The following is a 19,545-nucleotide window of genomic DNA, read 5'->3' as shown; positions in this document are numbered from 1 at the left end:
CAGGGGGGAGAATACAACTATTTTACTTTTAAAATATAAATCCATGAATCTATCTGTGCTGGTTATGTTGTTAAATTACATTAAAATAACTACAAATGCTAAATTCAACAGTATTATAATTATATTCTCCACACTTTTATTCTCCCCATCTTGACAGAATGGTATATTCCCAGGTTCCGCAGGTCAGCTGCACAGGTGCAATTCATTATTGTTAATTGTGGCACGTTTACTATATTATGTCAAGTTTAGCTGCACTTGAACAACTGTTCCAGACTGCCATTGCAGCCCAAGAAACCATAGAAATTTGGGGGGAAAAATAGAATGTACTTCTTAAAATAAATGTATCATGCCTGTTGCTAAGGTATGGCAACATGACTGGTGTCGCGCGCGTGCAAGACACCAGTCATGTTGCCATACCTTACCTTTTTCTGAACTGACGCCACTGTTCAACCGTCCTCCAAACCAAGTGGAACCGTTCCATTTGGTTACAATAATAATGATGGGTCTTCAACGTTTTTAGGCCAAGGACCCCTTAGCTGAGAGAGAGATGAAGCAGGGACCCCCACAACCTTATCATAGATTCCATATCGTTTCATTGTTTGACAGCACGATCATCAGTGTATTTTGGATTCATGTCAATTTGTGTTTCCAGATATTTAACCACTTGAACCGTCAACACCAAACAAACATCTTTAACGTTTTTGTTACTCAAAAATGTTCAAACACTTTCAAGATTTTTCTAAAATGTTAAAAAGTTTCAGTTGTACGAGCTTGCATTGTGGCATGAAGTGACGCCCTGTGAGCTTGTATATCTGCTATCTTTGAATTGCCAATGCTAAAATCTAAAATGACAGAATTTATCCACAGAATTTGATGGTTAAGTAAAGGTAGCATCACCACAATATAGAAATACTCTATTACAAGTAAAGTTCTCCAAGATTCATTTTTATGTGGACCACTATCAAGCGTGAATATAAATGCTTGGGGCAATGCTTGTATTCCTCAAGCATTAATGCTGTCTCATCACTATTGATGTTGTGTTGTGCTGGGCTTATAATTGTTCTGTGTGTAGGTGGTTGTTTTGTGTACACTGGGGGGGGGGGGGGGGGGGGGGGCAATGGACCCTTTTGATGAGTAAACACAGCTGACATTAATAACATAATAAAATTGTTATAACTGATAACATTAATTGTGTGTGTGTGTGTGTGTGTGTGTGTGTGTGTGTGTGTGTGTGTGTGTGTGTGTGTGTGTGTGTGTGTGTGTGTGTGTGTGTGTGTGTGTGTGTGTGTGTGTGCGAGGCTGCGAGCGAGTTTGTGCACTTGTGTGTGTTATTTCTATTTCATTGTCTCCACCAGGCCGAAGGTCTGTCCGTCCGTCCGTCCGTCCGTCCGTCCGTCCGTCCGTCCGTCTGTGTGTCTGTCTGTCCGTCTGTTACCAGCAAAGTTTGCAGGATTGCTCCGTTTTGAACAACATGCCTCAAATCATAAACACGGCGTGCAATTTTGGAAATTGTGCACGCACATACTGTAATGCCACTTCACATTTTACAAATAAGCCTCAATCAAATAATCGTCGTTGTCGGGTGAAAACCTTGTATGTCCAAAACCGTTCGTTTTGCATTTATCATTTAAAGATGATTCAAACTAATCATCTTTAAAGCACACAACGCGGCGAGGCGTTGTGTGCTTGTAGATCGGCTGTTTTTCACTACTTTTTTGCGACAGCCTTGTATGATGAAGCAGGGCTTTACTTCGCGAAAGAACGTACACATTTGAAACTTGGAGATACAAGGTTTCCAACCGACAACAACGTAATGTTATTATCTTCAGCTGCACTTAACTGTCAAATTGCCTACTCGTGCGCAAACTGCGCAAGGCATTTAGTAGTGCCATGCTTTCCCATTACTCCTCGATCAGTGTTGTCGTGAAAGGCATGACTCGGTACAACCTACCAGTAATAACAACATCTCATGGCCGGCCTGATCTCCTTCATTAGTGCAGACGGTCTCCCATCCTAATGCATAACAGTCTACCCTTGCGCACGATGGCCACTCAATTCCTATTAGCGAGGTTGGAAGGTTGGAGGAGGGGGCGGTGATGGGAATTCGAGCACTTAAACCACGGCACTATATTGATTGAAGGCGCATGTCTGCAGCACTGAATTTTGTTACACTTTCTTGTGGTACCGTTTGACTGTTTAAAGGTGATACACCATGCATTTAAAAAGTATTTATGTCATATTGTTTATGTCCCAAAAACGTTTTTCAAAAGGTTTGAGGCTAAATTACCACTCCTGAATAGAGAGCCTCTCTCATTTTTGAATGGCTCTCAGAGCATTTCAGCTGCAGTACCACCTTTGGCCTGAACTGCGCCACCCCCCCCCCCCCCCCCCAAATCTTTTTGAAAACATTTTTTTTTTTAATAAAAAAAAAAAGTTTTTTTTATTTTTTATGATGACGTCACAATCGGCAGATGACGTCACAATCGGCACAGCCTGTTTTGAGAACCCGTGGGATACTTTTAACCTTCGCCTTCTCAAAACCAGAGAAAGACACAACGGTCAGAAATGGGACTTTGTGAGGATAGAAGGTGCCAATGGGACCCCAAAAAAAAGGTTTTAAAATAGTTAAAGTGAAATTTCATGGTGTATCACCTTTAATGACATTAGACACCATTATATTCCACTGTCGCTGGTCTCCTGTCATCGCTGACATCTTCTCCTTTCCAATGCCCTATAAACCCCAAACACTATTAAAGTTATTAGAACACTTTATATCATCCTCCCCTGTCTCTCTTGTTCGCCCTCTGTTGTTATGTGGGTTTTTTTTATAGCCCGGCGAGGGCTAGGTTGCGCATTTTAATTCTTTCTCTTAACACAAGGGTCTTCGACAGGGGGTCCGGGACCCCTAGGGGGTCCTCAGAGTTACTACAGGGGGTCCTCCATATCTTTGTGTGATAGAAACCTTTTTTTCTCCTTTTTTATATTAACCATTTGAACCCTAGCATCCATATTCTGAGAACCAGAAATAGCAGATCTACAAGCTCACAGCGCCTCGCGCTGCGAGGCGTTGTGAGCTTGTAGATCGGCTATTTTCGTCATAGAGGTTTGGTGTAAAGGGGAAAAAGAGCAGACTAAGTACAGAGTGAAAGGTCAAGTTCATGAAGTTGACGGTTCAGGTGGTTAAATATCTGGAAACACAAAATGACATGAATCCAAAATACACTGATGATCGTGCTGTCAAACAATGAAACTATATGGAATCTATGAAAAGGTTGTGGGGGTCCCTGCTTCATCTCTCTCTCAACTAAGGGGTCCTTAATTGGCCTGAAAAGGTTTAACACACATCTCTCCCTCATTTAGAAATTGCTCCAGTTGCAGAACTTCAACACTCTGATGGCGGTGGTTGGTGGTCTGAGTCACAGCTCCATCTCTCGACTGAAGGAGACTCACTCCCACCTGACCCCAGAGGTCACAAAGGTCAGTCAGTGTGTATGTTAGGATTGAGACTGAGGTGTATTTACTTTCATTAATTTCATAAATTGCTTATAGTATATAAAAGTTCACTATTAGTAACATTTTAACTAGCAATTCATGTGTGCTGGAGAGATACTTGTAATATTGATGCCCAAAATAAGGATGCCAGGGTGAAAGCGGGTAAAAACATAACCAGAATGTAAATAAATCAGAGGGATTATTATGGTCTACAACATTATTATTAATCCACATATGTTCTGCATCCCAAAAAGCTGTTTTAAGGCCATACAATGTTAACTACATGTTTAAGAAAAGTGTCATACTGTCAGTGAGCAAAATAGAAAGGGAGCCCTTTTTGGAGAGGGGATATTATGTTGCTATGAAATTAATGTTTGAAGACTTGAATTTGATTCAGCTTTGAAGATCTTCAAAAGAAAGGCGCTTCGTATCTCTGCAAAATGGTGCATGACTAACAATAGAATGGTTTAAGTTAGTTAAAATGATGAGTGAAAGGCACGATGTAAAGCTTAAAACGAGTGACCGTTAACTAATATTGATTCTGTTCTAATCCTCTATTGATCTTCCAATCCAGTGGTTCTCAACCTTTTGTGGGGTCCCCAGATGATTTAGCTTAATGTCATTTTGTTTCTCACTCAATGGTAAACAAACTAACACACAGTATAAGTGTATAACATATGTCACAGTTTTTTTGAGTTTCAGTGAAATTGAGAACAGGAGCGCTCGTCGTGCGGCTCGGGGCGGAACAAGCGGTCGCTTTGATCCACAACAAAGACAACGACAACGTAGCATCGGCAGGAATGATAGCGCCTCACCCCACGGTGGTTAGGGTTAGGGTTAGGCATAGTTTTACAGAGGTTAATGTTAGGGTTAGGGTTAGCGACTACACAAGTGAATGGCTGTTGTCGCCATCTCAATACGCAGAATTACACAGGTGCGCTGATAAGAGACTACTAATGTGAATTGATCCAGGTGGTGTTAGGGGTGTGTGGTGAACAACAAAACGAGCGCTCTTACCCCAATCTCACTGAGTTACCTAAACTGACTGTAACATATACATGGTATCTGCACATTTTTAAAGTGAAAATTTAAAGACTTTCAAGACCGTTTTAATACCAAACTGGCCAAACGGTCAAACATTAAGTAAGCAAGATGCGAACATTGGGAAAATAGCCCATCTACATGCTCACGACGCCTCAAGATCGGCTATTTTCACGATATTTATCTGTGGAATCGAGTCACATTAAATGTAATGCCTACAATTCCAAGTGCTTGTCAGGGTGGGGTCCCAGTTAAGTAACTCCACTCTTTTCTTTTTCTCTTTCTCATTCACACACAAACAAACCCGCCAGATCTGGAGTGAGATGACGGAGTTGGTCTCCTCCAATGCCAACTACTCTGGTTACCGCAAGGCGTTCAGTGAGTGCCAGGGCTTCAAGGTGCCCATCCTGGGGGTGCACCTCAAGGACCTCATTGCGCTGCACGTGGTCTTCCCTGACTGGGTGGACGGGGGCAGCAAGGTGAACCTGGTGAAGATGCAGCAGCTGTACGTCACCTTCAACGAGTTGGTGTCACTTCAGAGCGCCGCGGGCCACGTGGAACCCAACATGGACCTCATCTATCTGTTGACGGTGAGTAGGGCTGTCGCGATTATGACATTTTACATGACGATTGATTGTCACTTAAATAATTGCGATTAACGTTGACAATTACATTTCTGTTTGGCTTTTAGGTTTTGAAGTTGCACATGGTAGATATGACACATAACCTAAATATACAAAGAAATTACTGACATATTTGACAACTTCATGCATAAAAAAGAACATTGATAGTGGAAATAGCCGATCTACAAGCTCACAACGCGTCGCGATGTGACGCGTTGTGAGCTTGTAGATCTGCTATTTCCACTATTTTTGACATGGAAACGATTATGACGATTATGAAAAATAATCACGATTATGTCAAATAATCGCGATTAGACGATTATGTAATAATTCTGACAGCCCTAACGTTGAGCGGCGAAGGCATGATTGTCTTGAAAGCTGTAAGCATTATAGGGCAGTAGGGCTGTCACAGTTATGACATTTGATTTTACGTGATGATTAATTGTCACACCATTAATTAACGATTTAATTACGTTTTTGTGTTGTTGAACACTGGAACATTACATATGGAACATAAATTACATTTCTGTTTGGCTTTAAGGCACAGGCCAGATATGACAAATACTCTATTATGACTGACATATTTAATAATTTTATACTTTCAAATAAACACTAATGGGGAAATAGCCAATCTCAATCTGATATTTACACAATTTCTTTCCACAATTTTTTACAATTATGATGATTATGCAAAATAATTGCGATTAGGAGATTATGTAATAAGTGTCAGGCCTAGAGTGCAGAGAGGGATCTCAAAGGGTCATCATCATCGGAATGACTGATCTGTGAATGTTCATTTGAATAGAGATTTGAATGGAGATCACTGCCTAGTCTAGTACAGTAAATGCATGCTTTTACAATTCCACACCCTTTTGTCCACAGATTTATTTTTCCACAAGTATAACTTATGAATCTGTCCACTTTGCAGCTTTCTTTAGACCTCTACTACACAGAAGATGAGATTTATGAGCTATCATTGCTAAGGGAACCACGAAACCCCAAATCTTTGGTAAGTTGTGAAGCATAGTGCTAAGTTACTAAATGCCATTACACAGTGGGGGCATTCATTTTGTGTAATTAATTCACTTGATGTAAATGGAGCTAATTTTTAACATATTGGAAAGATCTTGAAAGTGTGAGAACTACTTATTTGGAAGGCCTTTGTAGATAAGTAATGGGTTAATGTTCCCAAAATTAATGATATTTGAACTGGGTACCCCCCTCCCAAATAATGTGTGTGTGTGTGTGTGTGTGTGTGTGTGTGTGTGTGTGTGTGTGTGTGTGTGTGAGTGTGTGTGTGTGTGAGTGTGTGAGTGAGTGAGTGAGAGTTTGTCTAGCTATACTTATGGGGACTAAACGCATGTTCACACAGTCACCTGCAGGGGACCTCTGACAGTGTGGGGACAAAATAGTAGGTCCCCACAACGGTTAGGGTTAGGGGTTAGGGGTTAGGTTTAGGGATAGAGGTTAGGGTAAGGCCACAGGACTTGCATGAAAATGAATGGAAGTCTATGTAATGTCCCCACAAGTGATGTAAATATATATATATATTGTGTGTGTGTGTGTGTGTGTGTGTGTGTGTGTGTGTGTGTGTGTGTGTGTGCGCGTGCGTGCGTGCGTGTGTGCGTGCGTGTGTTCCATCTCCACAGCCTACCTCTCCAACAACCCCCAACAAGCCCCTTGCTCCACTGGACTGGGCCTCAGGTGTGACCACCAAGCCAGACCCCTCTGTGGTCAACAAGCACATCAGGAAGGTGGTCGATGTGAGTGGGCATCCTTTTACGCTCAATAGACACCAGCCCTTTTGAACAGTGGTGGAACAAGTACTTTTTTTTAATTTAATTTTACTTAAGTAAAAGTATCAATACTGCAAATATTGAAATACTCTGTTTGGGCACTGTCACACTGCACCGCACCAATGGTGTGGAGTAGAAGTAAAAGTATTGAAAAATCGGAAATACTCCTGAAAGTTAAGTAAAACTACCTCAAAATCGTATTTAAATACAGTACTTGGGTGAATTAGCTACTTTCCACCACTGTGAATGCTCACAGAAGAGAAATATAATCCTGATAAGTATGGCATTATGCATAGACTGTGAGTACACAATGATGAAAATATTGGAAAGTTTGTAATAAGAGAGGGCATGGGGAATACAACAGCCGTAACAAATATTTAGCAACACATTTTCCACACTTTCCTTTCAATGTCATAATTCATCATTTCCAAGCAATTGTTCCCCCTAACAATACGCCCTGAAGCAATTACCGATAGTCTGTCGTACCGTTATGTGCGCCATTATTAAAGTAATGTACTTTATTTTTATTTATTCTTTCTGATTCTGGGAAGTCTGTATTCAGGAATTATGACCATGACCATGATGGCTACATCTCTCAAGAGGATTTTGAGAGCATTGCTGCCAACTTTCCCTTCCTGGACTCCTTCTGTGTTCTGGACAAAGACCAGTAAGTGTGTGACTTCACAAGTCCCCCCTGTCAGTGATGGAAAAAGTACTCAGGTGTTTTTACTAAATAGTACTCAGGTGTTTTTAAAAATAGCAGATATACAAGCTCACAGCAAGCTTGTAGATCTGCTATTTTTGAAAAAAGTTGTGAAAATGTGTGCAAATCTTTGAACATACTGTATGTATTTTTAAAGCGAACGTTTGTAACTCAAATTTTGCTTCTGGTGGGTCCCTGGAACTAAATATTTTGAGATGGGGGTCTGTGGCCAAATACATATATTTTCGGGGGTCCTTCACATGAAAAGGTTTGAGAACCACTGACATCTCTCAAGAACAGACTAACTGAGCTCCAGTTAAGTGAAAAGGACCTTTTCTTTGACGATGGCTAGCCAGATTGTGACATAGAAACATAGGGTTTTTCCAAAAACCTTAAGAAGGATTCAAAAGACACTTATAGAATCGTGTCAAAATTCTAATTTTCACGATTTAAAAAAAATAGCAGATCTACAAGCTTGCAGCGCGACACTCGTACCGTGCTGTGAGCTTGTATATCTGCTATTTGTCAATAGTTAAAGCATAAAATAATAATACACTATAACGTGTACCCGTTCTAAATGGGTTAATTTGAAAGCGTGTCTCAAGCAATAGCTATTGGCTGGTTTTGAAGATGACATAAGATAAATGCTGTACTGTAATTTAATGTGGAAATGTATAGTTTTACAACTATGCAAAGCTCTAGGTTGCCCTGGTCAGTAAGTTTGTAGATAAATTCCTAGCCATAGACATTTACACTGCATAATCCTGAGCAGTTGGCTACCAAGAGGTGTCTCCACACTAAGGGTGGGGTTTGCTGAGCTTGGAATCAAGGGACACTCTCCTTGACGGCACAAATTATAGCATGCCATCTCTGTCATGGCACCAATTTCTGGGCCCTGGGTACAAGGATTCACATGCGAGCCCCCCATGAGGGGGTTTAACTCATTTATAATGGGAACGCATTATTACGCATTCTTTTGTGCTTTAACTATTGAATAATAGCAGATATACAAGCTCACAGCAGATCTGCTATTTTTGAAAAATCGTGAATTTGAATATTTTAAATCCAAGGTTTTTTTGAAAAACCAATGTTTCTATGTCAGTGGTGCTCAAACCTTTTCATGTGAAGGACCTCCAAAATGATGTATTTGGCCACGGACCCCCATCTCAAAATATTTAGTTCCAGTGACCCCCCAGAAGCAAAATTCTGGAGTTACAAATGTTCGCTTACAAAATACATATATTAAAATATTTGCACACATTTTCACAACTTTTCAAAAATAGCAGATATACAAGCTCGCAGTGCAGCGCTGTGAGCTTGTATATCTGTTAAATCACTTACTGCAGGCAGTGGCAGGATTAGCCCAATGATGGACTGCAAAGAGAATGGAACCCCTATAACCCTTCTAATGTTAATGCCATGCTCTTCCCACTTCACAAATCTACTGATTTGAGTGGTAAGGACAAGATCCATCCAGGCTCCTGGTGAATCATGACTATAAAACATTCAACATGTGAAGGGTACTTGTTATTAAATTTATAGAGGCCTATACATTTTCTTTTTCACATGAATCAAATGTTTTATGGTCATGATTCATTCGCTTAAATTAATTTATATAAATATTTTTGGAAATGAATGGGCTCTGGTTCAGGGAAACTACAAAGTGGCCAGCACTGCTATGCCCTATGCCTATAGGGTCGCCCCTACATATACAGCTAGACAACATTCACATTGCCGGCCATCTTGCCATTAAGGTAATGAAATGTCACCCCGTTTCCACCCCAGTTTTTCAATGCAAAATGCAAACATGGCTGCCCTGTGAATATGGTCTATACCCCGATGGGGAAATTATTTGCTACCCTACCATCTCACTTATAGACAGATTTAGTCATACGACCGTGTTCTTCCGAGTCGAAAATAGCCGATCTACAAGCTCACAACGTGTCGCGTGGTGTATATAAACTGTGCATAACATTCACGTTTCCATGCAATAGGAAGATCAACAAAGGAAACCTACTGAGGGGGGCTCTCTTGCTATCTCATTCCTGTATAGTTTCTCACCTTCTCTCCATGCAGACATGTCTTTTCAGGCCATGGACTACCCTAGAGGGAGTGGTCTTTCATGACTCCATCACATATCACATAAACCCTCATGCAAACACATTCTCTAACTGCACTGTAACACATTTCTTCATGGACCTTCACACATTTAGCTTTGCCTTTCACACATTTAAGTTGCCTGCATGGTTCTGTTCTCCTTCCTCTCACATCCAAGCACACATTGACATACTCGCGCACGCACGCACACACACACGCACACGCACACACGCACGCACACACACACACGCATGCCACTCTGTCCTCTCTGTCCTATTTGCTTCATCTACTGAAACTATTCCAAATCCCATGTTGAGCCTATGTGCAAAATATGGTTGTATGAAAATAAAATATTGGCCTGTGGCCCAGACTAGGGAAACCACAGGTCAGGAGTACAAGGAGGACCCAGACCTGCAGGACGGTGAAGCCTGTATAGTAGGTGTGTTCATACAAGAGCAATCTGGGAACCCATAGTCAAAGAAAAGGAAAAAACAGCAGTCTCTCAGCAAACCACTCCATTCCCATTGAAATGCTCAAATGCATTGGTTGAATAAAAGTGCGGTGTAAAGTCCAGAATCTAAAAGTATTACAGGAAACCAAGGTCAGGCAGAAAGGAGACATTCTAGGAATCAGTTTTGAAGCTTTTAATTAATTGTAGACTGGAGTAAAAGTATAATATTTGCCTCTGAGATGTAGTGGAGTAGAAGTAAAAGAACTGAAATGTTGATATACTCCAGTAAAGTAAAAAAATACCTAACAATTGTACAGTATAGCAAATGTACTTAGTTACTTTCCACTTCTCCTCCCTGTGCTTGCCTGATGACACTGCTAGTCCCCTGCCTCCCAGCACACGTGGCTTTTGTTTTGGAGAGGAGCCAGGGTGGCAAGGCGGTGATTCAATAAAATAATTAGGGGGGCTACCATGTGCTAACCGTCTGTCACATGACAATAATAATCAACGCCCAGGATGATTATTTGGGGATTTTCTTTTTTGCGTTTTGCAAGTTATGTCAGAAAGTTTAAGGATCCACTTAATTTAGAGGAATGTTAAAGAGCAGTGTACACCATGGCTGCATGACTAGTTCTGGGAGAGTATGGATTTGTCATTCTGTGTCAGACATGAAGAGTCATCAATATGGTGGAAATGTGGATCAAATTGTATTACTTCAATGTGAAGGCAGATATACTGTATATCTTCTGCATTGAAACAGTACACCCTAGTGGTTGAAATGAAGATTAGATAGCACCTGTTTCAGTTACTCCTGTTGCTTCATTGGATAGTAGTGTAGAAGAAAGACAGGAGAGAAAGGAGACATGCCAGGAATCAGATTTGAACTCATATATATTTCTATTTCTCTCTCTCTCTCTCTGTCTCTCTCTCTCTCTCTCTCTCTCTCTCTCTCTCTCTCTCTCTCTCTCTCTCTCAGAGATGGATTAATCAGTAAGGATGAGATGATGGCATATTTTCTGCGTGCCAACCCGTTGCTCCAGTGTAAGATGGGCCCTGGCTTCATCCACAATTTCCAGGAGATGACCTACCTGAAGCCTACCTTCTGTGAACACTGTGCTGGATTTGTAAGTTTCTGAAGAAGTATCCATCCATGTATTATGTATCTGCTATTGCTATACTATTGAAAGTGACTCAACCATGGTGTGCGTGCTGAATAGAAGAAAGACACATTCCAGTGAAATGTCACATTTAAGTGTCAACTGTCAAGTTGTCACTTGCAACATGCATGATCTATTCTCTGTGTACAACAGCCCTCTCTAAATATCTGTCTCTAGAAGTACCATTAAGTTGTTTTATTACCTTGGCCAGTAGGAATCCATGTCCCCCCTTTTGCCACCAGGAAAACCTGTCTATACTGTTAAAAAATAGCAGATCTACAAGCTCGCAGCGCGGCACTCGGTGCCGCGCTGTGAGCTTGTATATCTGCTATTTTTCAAATGTTAAAGCATTCAATATGCCCAGGCCTAAATGGGTTAAAGTCCTGTAGGTCTTGGTCACTGGATCTCAAACCGGGATCCAGGTTCCCAGGGATCCCTGAGAGGGTTCAAGGGGGTCTCCACCAAAATAATGACCAACAGTTTGAACCACAGGTCTTCAATGTTTTTCAGGCCAAAGACCACTTAGATGAGAGAGAAAGGAAGCAGGGCCCCACTACATATTATGATTTAAAGCCTTAAGCCCTATTTTATTTCTGCTGACATATTTTGACAAATTAATGTTCTCTTATGACTCTTTGTCTCAGAATCTTTTCAACTGGCCAAATACATCTATTTGGGGGTCCTTGACATTAGAATGTTTGAGAACCACTGGTCTTAGGTAGACTAGATTACATTGTATGTTGATAAATGAGTCAGATAAAACAACTTAGTCTGACTCTGTTCACTGCCTCGCTGCCACATTATTCATACAGGCTCAACCTATTTCCCATGTATCATATACGTAAAGCTGATTCAATCCACCTGACAGTTACATTATGTACCTGGTTCCTATAGTGATAGTGACTTACATTTGGTAGGCCATGGAAATGTTCTTGTTCTCACAAACACATACAACCCCATACCTCTCCCACTATACACCCACACGTGCACATATCCAGGCGTGTGACTCTCTCTCACACACACACACACACACACACACACACACACACACACACACACACACACACACACACACACACACACACACACATACACACACACACACACACACACACACACACACACACACACACGCACATTTTCATAGGGTTACAGGAAGGGTGTTGTGAGGGATTGTATCCTGTTTATGGCCCAGTGGCCTGCCCACAAATTTGTAGTGTGAACATACTTCCTCCATTTCATATTCTAACATTCTTTTGTTTTACCAACCATTCCCACCCCTCCCTCCCCCCTCCCTTCACCACATATTGGACCATGCTCCTGCAGCTCTGGGGAATCATCAAACAGGGCTACAAGTGCAAAGGTATGCTTTCATTGGCTGTTAATGGTGACATCACCAAGAATGCTGGTCCCTGATTGGCTACAAGCGTAAACACAAACAGATACGCCACGACTAAAATCACCAAACGCATTACTTGCGCGCTCTGCTGGTGTAATTTCATTAGCCAGCACTGTGATAAATTAATCCATATGTGCTATATTAGGTTCTTAATAATCTCTCAAGATAGATTTATACATTCTTTTTTTTTAGGTCTATAATAATGGCCGGTTCATACAACAAATGTATGTAGCCAGCGGAGTTAGTTCATTTAGATACACTTGAGGGGTCACTGCGCACTATGTTGCTTTAAGTCTGTTACTACACTATTACGCCAGTCCTACGTCACAGGCGACGTGGCAGGCTGCTGCCTGCGGCAGTCAGCTGATCTCTTGCCAAGCTATGTAACCCCCTCAGGCTGTCATTCTCTTGCTGCTGCCTTCCAGGTCTGCTGTGCTATGCGCTTGCTTGCCCCCACCGCCTCCCCAGCTCCACCAGTAGGCTCTGCTAATTCTGTTCCCCATGGGGGGTGTTTATATATTTATATATTTAGATCCCCCTGCTCCCAATGGTTAATGATGTTCTTCTGGGCTGCGCTGAGCAGGGGGAAGCAGAGCCGACGCCAAGTCAAAATGTTACATATACACTTGTTATACTCATCAATAATAAACATTGTTAATCATATCGTAAGTTATCTGAATGAACTACTGGTATACACCTAACTTTACGCAAGCTCTAAGCTTGTAGATCTATTTTTTTTCCATCACACAATGGATTATAAATTATTTGTGTTCTAAAACTATTACCTACATAATCTATTGTGCCATTAAGTGTGTTGGCTAAGCCCAAAGTAGGACACAAAACATTTGGACTCCAAACAATGTACATGGGAAATTACCCAAATCTGGTCTTTGTTGGTCTTCATGCTAAACTACTGTATGTGTAAGCAACGACATTAATGGAAAATGTGCTAATTGGCGTATCTTTCCTTTGCATTGCAGACTGTGGAGTGAACTGCCATAAACAGTGTCGGGAGCTGTTGGTGCTGGCCTGTCGGAAGCTGCTCCACTCCACCTCGTTAGGAAGCGTTTCCCAAGGAGTTCTCACCCACTGCTCGTTACCCAGTAGTCCTGCATTGCCCACCTGTAAAGGTGTGTTCCAGCTGTACATCATCAATCATAATATAAACCAGGGGTCTTCAACGTTTTCAGGCCAAGGACCCCTTAGTCGAGAGATAGATGAAGCAGGGACCCCCCACAACCCATAGATACCATAGTAGTATATAATAGTTTAGTTTCATCGTTTGACATCACAATCATTAGTGTATTTTGGGTTCATCTAAAAAAAAAGCCTCTATTACACAAAGATTTGGAGGACCCCCTGTAGTAACTCTGAGGACCCCCTAGGGGTCCCGGACCCCCTGTTGAAGACCCCTGATATAAATCACTTGTGTTATGCCGCTTTCCCTTCGCATAGTATCAGCTCGTCCCACCCACAGCTCTACCCTCCTTTCTTTGCTTTTCCATTAGGCCAAAGTACCTGGTCCCTGGTACTTTTTCGGTGGCTCCCCCGTCGGGGTTCCAAGTAGGCTGAGGTGATACCAAATGGTGACACTGCTTAACACAGTTTAACATTCGCAATGGTAGAACATAATAACCAAAGTTGTGAAAATGTGTACTTTGTAACCCAATTAATAAATTGTGCACATGATGTAAGCAAATAACATGACAATTGACAACCAAGACTAATGAGCTTGAACTACATTACATTCTGAGAGAATGTAAAAGATAAGATACAATGCTATGATGGAAAGTTGTATAAAAATAGCTTGCATAAATCGACTTGAATCTAAAAGTATGATTGAATGTAACAACAGTGTAGGAAATAAAATACGGTAAACAAACTGAACAACATGGAGTGACAGGGTGCATGTGAACGTTTGTGTGACTTCTGGATTGAACCAAAAGACACATTTTATGTGTACAATGGATTCTGAGTGTGACCCTTTTCTTATATAAATGTTAACAGTTTACGCACAATAAGGCTGTACCCTAACTACTAAACGTCACTATTATAACAAATCATTTGAACAATTGTATAATTATATAATCATGATTATCCCTGCTGTTTATCACCACAATAACGCAAATCACATACTCTTACAAGCTTGAGGGACGACCCCATCCCTTGTTTTATCATCATCCATTATAATGGCAACCCAATAAAATTCCCAACGAAAACGTTGAAAAGAATTGAAAATAACCACAACGCGTTGTTATATTAATCCACCCACTGTTTCCGTCTCCCTTTTCCTGCCAGATGAGGACGAGGTATTTGAGTTCCCGGCAGTGGCGCCCGTGGGCCCCACGCGGGACGGCCAGTCCATCACCCTGATGACGGGCTCGGCCCAGCGGATATCTGTACGCCTGCAGAGGGCCACCACCAGCCAGGCCACGCAGACCGAGTCTCCCCTGTGGTCGGAGCAGCACAGCTGGGGGTCCACGGACAGCGGCTCCCACACCTTCCCCAAGATGAGGTATCGACCCCACCGGAAGGCCTCCAAGAACAAAGGCTTTGCCCGCTGGGAGAACCACGAGACGGGGAAGCAGCAGGGTGTGCCAGCCCGTGGCAGGAGGGACTCCCAGGAACAGACGGAGGGACCAGGAGGCATCCTGCAGAATGGGAATACCTCACACAGAGGGAAGGTAGGCTATAGAACAGAGTTTGTTCCAGGGACGCCCAGAAGTAAAGATTTGCATGAATCTTCAAGATCTTTCTAAAATAGCTCTATAAGCTCATAGCACGGCACAAAATGACCTATGAGCTTTTAGATCTGTTATTTTTGAATTGCCAAAGTAGAAAATATGGTTAAAATGATTGCGATGCCATATGAACCAATTTTGCTGAGGGTTCTCAAAGTGGGGCCTTAAACATTTTATGAAATAGGCTACATTGGATTTCATATTATCTGTGATACACGAAGACGTTTGTTGCGACCGTAGGTCGCAGTTACTTGCACTCCTATACTATCCAAACCTCCACCGGCTGTCAGTCCGTCCGTCCTTCCCTCAGTCTGTCACACGTCACACGTCACACTTTTGCCCTGCTCATATCTCCGCAACCGTTGCCCCGATCCATGCCAAATTTTGCACACACACTCCTTACCTGCCAAACTACAACCTCCAAGGAGCCGGAGCTCCAGGGACCCCCAGGTCCCTGGGGGACCCCCAGGTGTAAAAAATGCAAAAGTGGTGACGCCCCCAGTGGAGGACCCCCTCCACTGCAGCTCACATAAAATGCCGTAACTCGGGCTAGGAGCGTCCGGGAGAGCCGGGGCCGGTACCTATTCGTCCGCCAAGGCGGCGCGGAGACCCCACCCCTCATTTCTCACATGGCCCTCTTATAGCGCCACCATGAGGCCGATTCTTGCAAAACACATTTTTGGACACTGCTCCTACAATTTTTGCCCTAAAATCACGCTAATCGGTACACAGTATGTCTACACTCATCTCATCAATATGAATCTGTCCCATATAGCGCCACCTTCAGGCCGATTTTTAAAAACACATTTTTGGACACTGCTCCTACAGATTTTGCCCTAAAATCACGAAAATCACTACACAGTATGTCTACACTCATGTCATCAACATGGATCTGTCCCATATAGCGCCACCATCAGGCCGATTTTTTCAAAAACATTTTTGCTCCAACAGATTTTGCCCTAAAATCACGCAAATCGCACAGTATCTCTACTGTCATGTAATCAAAACGCATCTGTCCCATCTAACGCCACCATCAGGAAGATTTTGGAAAAACAAATTTTTGCCCTATTTGTGGAGATATTAGGGAGTCTTACTGGTAATTTTGTTAGACAAAGCTATACATTCTAATTGCGACCGTCAGGTCGCACTTACTACCAAAACCTCCACCGGCTGTCTGTCCGTCCGTCTGTCCCTCCGTCACACGTCACACGTCACACTTTTGCCCTGCTCATATCTCCGCAACCGTTGCCCCGGCGATCCATGCCAAATTTTGCACACATACTCCTTGCCTGCCAAACCACAACCTCCACCCATCAATTCTCACATGGCCCTCTTCTAGCGCCACCATGAGGCCAATTCTTGAAAAACACATTTTTGGACACTGCTCCTACAATTTTTGCCCTAAAATCACACAAATCGGTACACAGTATGTCTACACTCATCTCATCAACATGGATATGTCCCATTTAGCGCCACCTTCAGGCCGATTTTTTAAAACACATTTTTGGACACTGCTCCTACAAATCTTGCCCGAAAATCACGCAAATCGGTACACACTTGCTCTACACTGATGTCATCAACATGGATCTGTCCCATTTAGTGCCACCTTCAGCACGATTTTTTAAAACACATTTTTGGACACTGCTCCTATAGATTTTGCCCTAAAATCACGCAAATCGCTACACAGCATCTCTGCACTCATGTCATCAAAATGGATCTGTCCCATATAGCGCCACCATCAGGCAGATTTTTTCAAACACATTTTTGGACACTGCTCCTACAGATTTTGACCTAAAATCACGCAAATCGGTACACAGTATGGCTACACTCATCTCATCAACATGCATCTGTCCCATATAGCGCCACCCTCAGGCTGATTTTTAAATACAAATTTTTCCACACTTCTACACATTTTGGCCTAAAATCACGCTGCGACCTGACGGTCGCTTATCTCCCGATTAGGGAGTCTTACTGGTTCATATTACAATTATATGCAAAATGTGTGTGTTTCTGACACATTTTGGGACACATTTTAGACGTCAAACCAGTTGATTTGGGAATTGGGACTAATGTCCCCTGAATTTTCTTCAAGGGTTAGGATTTGATTAATTATGGTTATAAAGTTAGTAGGGTAATGTTTGTATTGCATGTAAATCAATGTAATTGTTTTTGATGAAATACTGCTTGATTGAAGATGAAAAAGCTAAGAGTGGCAGCACTACAATTACAGAGAAATGTCTACTGGAAGCTTGTTATGTTGTAGCAACCGCAACGCTAATGGAAATGAATGGTATCAGACAGCCAGTAGCCTAACTTTTGACTCCCTACACCCTTGGACCAAACGCATCTTCCAACTCGACCTTCACATATGAACTACCTGTATGGTTTCATTATGGCATCTTGCACGTTTGTGACACTATCACGGTGACAACCACAGAACAGACTGGGATATCGTATGAAAAGGAGTGGTAATTTGCTGACTTCCACCACTCTTGTCTTACAGGACAGCTGACTTGGTCACGGTGGTGAGGGCCAGACCCAGACTTCCAAAAGGCCCATGGGGACTCGAACCAAGAAGCTCTCGTCCCTGGGGGAGGTTCTCCGCTGTTTGAAGCCCCCGTTTGGAGACCTGTAGAAGTACATCCCAGCCTCTCTGGAACACATGGACGCAGGCAGAGCTACTGTTAGCTACATGTGGACATTGTGGCTTCACAGAGAGCCGTGTGATCCTATGGAAGGGTTACAGAGATTGAGGAGATAACATAGGCGGAAAACAGAAGATGGCCCTGTGTGAACGAACGTCTTGGACTGTGTTTCCATCCTCACCACCTCTGCATTGTCACGAGGATAGTAGTCATTGTATACTGTAGTAGATTGCCACATGGTGACTCGTTTGTTTTTTTATTTGAATAACTATCAGCATTTGTCTGAAATCAAATTAGCTGAATGGAGAATGTGTGACTGAGGCTCTCAACATGTACTGTAAGTGAGCTCTGTTTGAATTGTGGAATGTGCATTTGTTGATGTGCTCGCTACTATTGATCATCTTGGAACATTTTGTTCTAGAGTAACTGAGTTGTGGTTTGGATGGAAGGAGTTTTATGGACACAAAGAATGTTTTAATGGTTCATTTGGTGAAAGAGTATTGATCAAATGTGTGGAAAAAAGATGATGGGAGAGGATTTTGAGTTGTTTGTGGAGTTGCAAACAAAGTGATGGACAATGAACGTGGATATGAAGGGAAACAAAGAGTAGTGTATTTGGTGTTGTGGATATATGGACAGATAGGTCCTCAGTTACTCAACATAATAATCTTCTAACGATGGCTTATGTGACAGTTTTGTGTCACTATGTTTGACTCCAGAATCCAAGAAAAGGTACGTTCTGTGACAGGTCATACAGAAGTGAATCAATCAGTGAATCCGTTTTTACAGGTGTACAGGTGTTAGCAGGTATGTACATGAGGTTAGACATAAAGTGCAAAAGAGTGGCAATGCTTCGGTAGGTCCACATATCAGGAGATAAGTACATGAGGTCGGACATAAGAGGGAGTAGCACAATGGTAGGCAGGACCACAAAAGAAGATATAATCAACAATTTTTACAATCCACATTGCAGATCCACAAGGAAAAGTAGTTCTCGTCATAGGGGAACTATCCACATGACGCAATTCCAATATAGGAAAGCAGTCCCTCAAAGAAAGTGTTCCATTGTTGAACAGTCTGATCGTAGCCGGGTGGAAGCTGTTGGTCTTGCCTAAGATATGATAGAATAGAAGTCATTCATTCTAGTGGGGAACTTCATTTTGTTGTACACATGATTTGTACACATTAGCTTAGTCACAGACAAGAACTCACACACACACACACACACACACACACACACACACACACACACACACACACACACACACACACACACACACACACACACACACACACACACTGCACCATTCTTGTGGCTTCTAAGGGCATGGTCAGAAGCGTCAATGCTTTCAATGTGCCTGAAGCATGGAGTTCAGCATTGGTGAATTTCAAACCAATAG

At 42.3% G+C, this 19,545-nt stretch overlaps 1 protein-coding gene across 1 annotated transcript in view; it reads left to right on the top strand.

The window, feature by feature from the left end:
* Positions 1–19,255, top strand: part of rasgrp3 (RAS guanyl releasing protein 3 (calcium and DAG-regulated)) — a gene marked incomplete at its 5' end in the record, with an annotated part of 30,706 nt that extends 11,451 nt beyond the window's left edge. Inside the window, 10 exons of the mRNA XM_080740280.1 lie at positions 3,361–3,477; positions 4,845–5,123; positions 6,085–6,165; positions 6,806–6,919; positions 7,504–7,619; positions 11,180–11,327; positions 12,687–12,723; positions 13,740–13,889; positions 15,058–15,443; positions 18,004–19,255. Of these exons, the coding sequence (XP_080596406.1) occupies positions 3,361–3,477; positions 4,845–5,123; positions 6,085–6,165; positions 6,806–6,919; positions 7,504–7,619; positions 11,180–11,327; positions 12,687–12,723; positions 13,740–13,889; positions 15,058–15,443; positions 18,004–18,012 (1,437 nt within the window). The 3' untranslated portion in view covers positions 18,013–19,255. The remainder of the gene's footprint in view (positions 1–3,360; positions 3,478–4,844; positions 5,124–6,084; positions 6,166–6,805; positions 6,920–7,503; positions 7,620–11,179; positions 11,328–12,686; positions 12,724–13,739; positions 13,890–15,057; positions 15,444–18,003) is intronic.
* Positions 19,256–19,545: the final 290 nt, after the last annotated feature.

Source organism: Nannobrachium achirus, assembly GCF_963921795.1.
Source record: "Nannobrachium achirus genome assembly, chromosome: 13".
Taxonomy (NCBI): Eukaryota; Metazoa; Chordata; class Actinopteri; order Myctophiformes; family Myctophidae; genus Nannobrachium; species Nannobrachium achirus.
The sequence above is the reverse complement of the archived record's forward strand: the minus strand, read 5'-3'. Positions and strand labels throughout refer to the sequence as shown.